Below are 8,002 nucleotides of genomic sequence, written 5' to 3'. Positions count from 1 at the left end.
GGATAAAACATAGACATTCCATAGAACTATACTTGGTTCATAAATAGAAGGTAAGTCAACTTGCCTAAGGAAAGTTGTAGACATAATCTAGGTACTATCATTAGAAACCCACTGCCATTGAGTAGATTTCAACTCAGTGACCCTGTAGGTCAGAGTAGAACCAACCCATAGATTTCCCAAGGCTTTAATCTTTATGGAATCAGACTGGCCTCATCTTTCTCCCACAGAGTGGCTGGTAGGTTTGAACCACCAGCCTTTTCAGTTAGCAGCTAAGCGCTTAACCACTTGCCACCAGGGCTCCTTTCAATCACTAAAGTCCATTCAATTTTGGTTAACTAAGCAGCAAAAAGGAATCCAGAAATTAAAGAAGCTAGAGAAGATGGGTTTAATTGTAAAAGTAAGATGTCTGATGAAGGTCAGAAGAGGTGGAAGGCTTTCTTTGGCAAAGAGAAAGTAATTTTCTTGGGCTGGTGTAGGCTGGTGAAAGCAGTAATATACTGAGGTAAACAGAAGACTGTATGAGGGATCCAGGTGTAGGCTGGTGAAAGCAGTAATATACTGAGGTAAACAGAAGACTGTATGAGGGATCCAATTAAAAAAAAAAAAGACTGTAGTCTTCTCCAGAAATAGCAAAGCTTACTGGCCTTGAGAAAAGGTAGGGAGAGTAGGAAGAGAGCAGACTTAGGGAGATGTGCATTCCAATAATTATCACCTAGAATATGGTAAGAAGTTAGCCAGGAGCTTGGCTTTTGAAAAACTTCATTATGTTTTCAACATATAGCATCTTATTTTCATATCATCTTTTTGGGAATGAGAAAGTTCTATGCTAAGGCTTAAGGGGAAGTAAGGCTAAAAATGTGAAGCACCTTACAGACTAAAATCCAGCAGAAAAACAACAATAAAATCAATGTCAATATGTAGACGCTCCAAAATAATACTAATGAATTACCTTCTGCTTTTGTGTAGATGGCAACAGTCCCGTTGACAAGACCAGCATATAGATTTTGAGATGCACAGGCTAAGCTCATGACTGTAGATTTCTCAGGAGTGAAAAAATGTTGAAGTCTCACTTTCTTTGAACCTTGACTGCTTTTATAAATGGAAATGCTTTAAGACAAAAAATATAAACTAATAAATATATTTGTAAAATGAAAAGAAAATTAAGTTTATCTATTTCATCTTCATTTTGCCTGACATTTTAGAAAATGATTTTTAAAAAAATTAGTTCTTCCTATTTACTTTGGAACGTCACATCAGAAAAATCATTTTAATTTTCCTTTAAATTGTATTGATGTTTATCATGAGTATAAAATAGAATATGGTTCTGTTTCATTCTGAAACATATGTACTTTTTAAAGCACTATTAGAAATATATATTTCAGCAGCAAATAATACTGTAGACCTAAAATTTTTCCACTTTCAAGAATTACCATTTCTGCTTGGCAATTTCCTAAAATAATTGCCTGATTAATTATTCCAAAGTACATTGGTCCTAAAAATTTCCACATGTATCCCATATTCCTATTTTGTTGTTGTTGTTGTGTGCCGTGGAGTCGGTTCCCATATTTATATACGTATTATTTAAGTTACTTTTCATCCTAGGGTCCTCATTGTTTTACTTCTAATGAAACACAACTAATGACAATTACTTGTAACACAGTGAAATGCAACATTACCTTCCTTCTTCCGTCCCTAAACAAATAGCTGGAACATCTGAAGCTCTCACAATGCCAGTTTCAGAATCAGAAGCTGTGTTAGGCTTTTTATGCTTCTCTTCCACTGGGATGTAGACCATACAAAGGATGCGAGATTCCACATTGAAGCATTCAATAACTTTGGGGTTCGAATTTTGAAATGAGATAATGGCAATTTGACCCATTTGATTGGTACAACTTCCAATCTGAATCAGGGAGTGAAGATGGGAGGAGGGGAGGGGAGAGAAAGTTTTAGTGCTATACAGTCATTCTTTTCGATAATATGGATACCTGACATTTAGAGGCAATGACAATACTCAATTTTCACATGAGAACCAACAAACTTAAGTAATGTTTAAACAATTGTCAACAGTGCCCCTTTTTCTTTTCAACATTTTAAGGTCATTTTTTCTTTTGATTTGAATAACAAGAGCATAAACTTAACTGTTAAAAAAATCACACTGATATGTTCTAAGAATCATAAATATACCTATCACGATATGAGGATAAGTCAACAAATATTGCTACTAAGGTTTCCAGTTCATACATACATTGGTTTATTCTGAACAAAACATGTTTAAACTTGTCTCTGTGAATAATGGTTGTTGTTGTTGTTGTTAAGTGCCATGGAGTCAGTTCCGACTCATAGCGACCCTGCACAGGGTTTCCGAGGCTGTAAATCTTTACGGGAGCAGAACGCCTCATCTTTCTCTCACGGAACCGCTGGTAGTTTAGAACTGCTGACCTTGCGGTTCACAGCTTGATTCGTAACCACTAAGCTACCAGAGCTCCTTGTGAATAATGGTTAGTTAGAGAAAAATTCTCTCAATAATATACTTGTCTTAGTCTCACTGTTAAGTGCTGTCAAGTTGGTTCTGATGCTAATAGAAGTTTCAAAGAGTAGCTGGTAGGTTTGAATCACCAACTTTGTGGCTAGGAGTCCAGGACACACCAAACCCCTAGTCTCATTGTCATTGTTGTTGTTAAGTGCCGTCGAGTCAGTTTTGACTTACAGTGACCCTGTATAGGGTTTCTGAGGAGCAGTTGGTGAGCTTGAACTTCCAACCTTGCAGTTCAAAGCAACCTTGCAATCCAGTGCATTAACCCACAGCACCACACCAGGACTACCCTAGTCTCATTAGGGTACATTAAAACAAAAACAAAAGGCCCCATCAAACCAGTGCCTTCTGAGAGGATCTTCTTCATCAGTTAAATTCAAGGTATCTCAAAAGCTTATGGCAATTTTGGGGAAGATACCAAGGGGTGTAGCTTGATAGATTTTATCATGGAACACAGGACAAACATGGGAGCTTATTAGCAAGAAGTTTTAATAAAAATGAAAACACAATGATGAGAAAAAGACCAACAAAGTTGTGCTGAAGAATCTTTTCCATCACAAAGAATACCTGCTCATTCTTTGAGGGTAACAAGGGTTGTCCTACAAGAATTTTACTGTGAAACCTTACTCTATCTACCTTATAACCCTGATCTTTCCCCTTCAGCTTGATTTTTGTTCCTCAAACTCAGAGAACATTTCAAAAGGAGCATGATTTGAGTCCCTTGAGTATGCTGAAACTGCCATTTTGACGTGATGTAAATTGAAGAGCGCAGAGTTTTCCAGGGGATTAGAGAGATGGAAACAGAGCCTTCAGAAGTGTATGGACCCAGTAGAGGTTATGTTGAGAAACAATAGCTTCATGTTTTGCTATTTTAGTTTCATAAATATTTCTATGATTTTGTGACAATACTTGTTGATTCACTCTCATACACTTGTAAAGGTCTAAATCTGAAGTCTAAAAATGAAAGCATCTGAAGTCTTAAACAAGCAGATTACTATTAGTGAAACATAAATTAACTCTAATATTGAACAGATTTTATCTGTTAATATGAGAACAAGTCTTTAAAATGAAAAACACCAATGCATCCAGAAGTAAATTATTAGCAGTTAACATCTTACTATAACCTGTCAGGAGTTCTGGTGATGTGTGCTAATGCTAACTGTAAGGTCTCAATAGTTGCCCCTTGGTAGAAAAATGTGACAGTCGCTGCCTAGGAAACCCTCTGGAAAGTTCTACTCTGTCCTATAGGTCACTCCTCAGGCAAACGATGAGGTGGTCTGCTCCTATAATGTCTTTACAGTCTTGGAAACTGTATATAATGTTACCATGGAATAGACTCAATGACTCTTGGTTTTTTGGTCTGGGATAGGGCTGCTATGAATTTGAATTGACTTAACAACAGTAGGTTTCAGTATGCTACTGAATTTCATAACTAGTATTGCTGTAACAATATTTGTGAGCTTCTTATTTTTACATTGAGAATACTTGGCATAGTTTCCTGATTTAAATTGAATTATTTTTTAAATGGAGAGTATCTGACAGGCAAGCCCTTGTTAACAGAAAACATGAACGAGCTGGTTGGGGTAGTATGGCTTGTGGCGTTTTCTTTTTCCACCAATTTTGGAAATGTAATTAGATTGTACTTATTCTTACTATATTTTTTCCCACATTACAAATAAACATCCTGACTTGGCACTTTTTTAGACAAAGGATGTCAAATTGACAAGCCTTTATTCTGACTTATAGGGAATGGAGGAAAGGCAACCAAGAGTAGGTATGCAGCAGTAACAATTACAGATCTGTTTGGGTAAAAAAATACAAACTCTTTTAAAATTCAAAATCCTCATAGGAATTGAGCCTATTCATTCATTGTTACTGTTAAGTGCCATCAAGTCAGTTCTGATTCATAGTGACCATGTATAGGGTTTTCTACAGTGCCACACCAGGATTCCATTCATTCATTAGCTGCTATTCAGTGACAGTGAGTTGATTCCAACTCATGGTGACCACATGGGACACAATATAACAGTCCATTGGGTCTTCTTGCTTTAATCTTCACAAGATCAGATCTCAGGGTCTTTTCTCCCATGGAGCACCTGGGTTAACTACAACACACACCCTTCAGTAAGCAGCCATTGTGTAGCCAGGCTAGTAGCTTGGTATAAATAAAATCATCCTTTTAAAATATTCAACTAAGAACAGCAGAAAAAATATGATATTTGGCTTTCAAAAAGCAAGACAAGTTAGGATATCTGTATAGGCTGTAAAGTATAAGATGTTTTGGGGGAAAAGAGAGTCAGGTTAAGAGTCAGGACAGTAGCTTAGAGTCATTGAGAAGGTCCCAGGTGACATCAGAAGAAAGCCAGGTGCAAGACTTTACTCTATGGAATGTTGAATTTCCTCCCATTTGTATGAGTCAGAAATGGCTATTGCAATTGCAGCATAATTTTGAATGGCATATTTCGTTTTAACTGCTACATTTCCATTGTCAAAAGCTTACAGTATCTTAGAAGAGAAAATCAAAACAAAAATATTCAATTCAACCAGTAAATTGATTTGAAATCAATCTCATATTAGTTAAATAAATTGGTTTTGGATTGAATTTAATCTGGTAAGGTTTTAGACCAAAAAGAAAAGACATAAACATTAAAACTCCTAAGAACCTAAACATATTTTCCAAAATCAACCAGCCACTTGTAACAATAACTTTTCATGTTTATAAATAAAATCTGGGATACATAAATAACTAATGACAACATTGTACTGATCAACTGGAATACATATTTTACATCACATTAATTATGAGTATTGATTTTTAATAAAACTAAGAGCATCTTACCCACAGGAAACCATGTGCCATGGAGAATGAATCTGGTTGATTTTCATTATGTAGGTAAGGTTCAGGATTATAAGTGGCACATTCAATCTAAAAATACAAAAAAAAAAAACAACAAAAAAACCAAAAACCCACTCACATATAAAATGCAATTAGGAAGCTTTTAGATTATATAATACTATAAATAGATGACTGGTACTTTTCACATATACTGAAAGACATATCTGGTCATTATCTATAAAAGAATAAACTAGGAAAAAACATGAAAGATTAAAGTACAAGTGTCAGAAATCAGCTTTTCAAAGGCAAACACATTCAGTCTTCAGTATTTTATTCTTCAAACTCCAGCAGACTAACTGAAAACAAATGCCTTATAGCACACTGAGAGGAGGGCTGATGCTCCCTGGGGAGCAAGCTCAGAGCCTACAGGGAGTACATGTTTTTCTCTTCCTTTTCCTGTAGTCACAGCCTCCCCAGGGCATTAAGTATAGTTAAGGTCTCAGAGATTTTAGAAGGGAGTGGTCTCTCCCTTTCTTATTCACAGCAACTACTGGAAAAACCTTGCCCTCAAGTGTAAGTGTAGTCAGAGACTAGTATGGTAACTAGTAATGACTAGAGAAATAATAATGTTTAATTAGATTCTTTTTTTAAAGGTAAGGACATTATAGAAGTCACGAGTGTAACTGACTTGTGCCTGAATTGACAACACAGCATATGTTAATAAAATACCACCTTGGCAGTGGCATTTGCTTTAGCAGAGTGGGCACAACATTTCAAAGGAAAATGATGCTACTAATTACGATCCCATTTTAGAAACCATTTCCCAATTAAAGGCATAAGAGAATTGACACATCCAAACCATGTGTCTCCCTTATTTAACTATAGTGCCTTGAATGCAGTGGAGCTGTTTTAACACTGCAGTATCCTGCAGTGATTCCACCCCAGGAACAGACTTCAAAGACATCTGCTTAGCAGTCAAGTAATTTTTTTTTACTTTAAACTCCAACAATCTTAAATTATTTCTAAATCAATTATATCTAGAGAAGTACTCACTTTTAGTGACCTTGAAAATGAATGTTTGATTATGCCCCTTAGTAGTAATTTCCAAAGTAAATCACATTGGATCATGAGTACACTGTGAACGTGTAAGAGCGGTATAGCATTAAAAGAAAACCATGTTGTTGTTGTTAGGTACCATAGAGTCGGTACCGACTCATAGCGACCCTATGCACAACAGAATTAAACACTGCCCGTTCCTGGGCCATCCTCACAATTGTTGCCACGCTTGAGCCCATTGATACCACTACTTTGTCAAGTCATCTCGCTGGGGGTCTTCCTCTTTTTCTCTGATCCTCCACCCTACCAAACATGATATCCTTCTTCAGATACTGGTCCCACCTGACAATATGTCCAAAGTATGAGAGACAAAGTTTGGCCATCCTGGCCTCCAAGGAGCACTCTGGCTGCACTTGTACCAACACAGATCTGTTGGTTCTTTTGGCAGTCCATGGCACTTTCAATACTCTCTTCCAACACCATAAACAAAATCATACTTTACCTTAAATTCCTGTTGCTTGGCCACCATCACAGGCATGTAGCGAACAAGAAGAGGATGTTTTTCTTTCTTAATTTGATTTCCATCATCTTCTACACAGAACCAACCCATATGGTTCTCTTCCTCTGTAATTATATTCAGAAAGAAAATGAGCAAAGAGAGTATTTAATTTATACTTAACATAATCTGCAAATTCAATAAAGTCATAGCAATAGAACATTCTAACATTCTCTGTTTTCTAATTTGAAGAACTAAATGTTTTATTTGTGGAAAAGAGCTGATTTAAGTGTCAAAATCTTTTCTTAAAGTATACAAATATACACATTCATTGCTTTATTTTAAAAAAGTACGATGGCCCACATTTAAGTTCATCACATCTTTCTGTTTGCTCTTCCTGAATGTGTTGAATGGGTGGGGGTGAGGGGTTGTGAACTTCACTGCATAAATCCCAAAGGTTTTTCTTTCAACACAATTGAGTTGTTTACATTAAAATACCAAAGATATAGTTAGATAATTACTAACATAAGAGATTTTCTTGAAAGTACATCAAGTGAAGCAATAGCTCATTGCTAAAGCAAACTGTCCCTATAAGTCAGAACTCACTCCCCTGCACTTAACAATAACAACAACAAAAGCAAACACTCACTTAGTTTTGATCATGTAGCTAAAAGAGTTTATTTTTAGGTTTAAACTATTCTCTTCAGAGAATGGGCCATTTCCTAGTTTGCCAATTTACTTTGAAACTAACTTGATAAACCACTAAATTATTCAGGAAGAGATGAAATAAGTATGCTACTGCTTCCTCTTCATTTCATAATAAAAGTCCTTTCTGTCCACTAATTATAGCTCACTAAACTAACAAGCATTTCTCTTAACAGCTGTGTTCTGCTTTTTATTTTATTTCTGTTAACACTTAGATTTAGCTATATCTTAAAGAAAATTTCTGTCTCTTACACATGCACATACACAAGGTATCTCATTCTGAAAAACAGATTCATCTGTGGATATCTAAATTATAAGGAGCCCAGTGGGTGTTGTTGTTGTTGTCAAGTGCCATCGAGTAGGAACCGACTCATAG

At 36.1% G+C, this 8,002-nt stretch overlaps 1 protein-coding gene across 1 annotated transcript in view; it reads right to left on the bottom strand.

Annotated features, from left to right (window-relative positions):
• ARHGEF10 (Rho guanine nucleotide exchange factor (GEF) 10) overlaps positions 1–8,002 on the bottom strand; it is a 234,765-nt gene that overhangs the window by 60,948 nt on the left and 165,815 nt on the right. The window contains exons 21-24 of the mRNA XM_006866721.1: positions 6,928–7,049; positions 5,373–5,459; positions 1,677–1,900; positions 950–1,107 (exon numbers count right to left, since the gene is read on the bottom strand). Of these exons, the coding sequence (XP_006866783.1) occupies positions 950–1,107; positions 1,677–1,900; positions 5,373–5,459; positions 6,928–7,049 (591 nt within the window). The remainder of the gene's footprint in view (positions 1–949; positions 1,108–1,676; positions 1,901–5,372; positions 5,460–6,927; positions 7,050–8,002) is intronic.

Source organism: Chrysochloris asiatica, unplaced genomic scaffold (assembly GCF_000296735.1).
Source record: "Chrysochloris asiatica unplaced genomic scaffold, ChrAsi1.0 scaffold00095, whole genome shotgun sequence".
In the NCBI taxonomy this organism is placed as follows: Eukaryota; Metazoa; Chordata; class Mammalia; order Afrosoricida; family Chrysochloridae; genus Chrysochloris; species Chrysochloris asiatica.
This window is presented reverse-complemented; position numbering and strand designations above follow the sequence as displayed.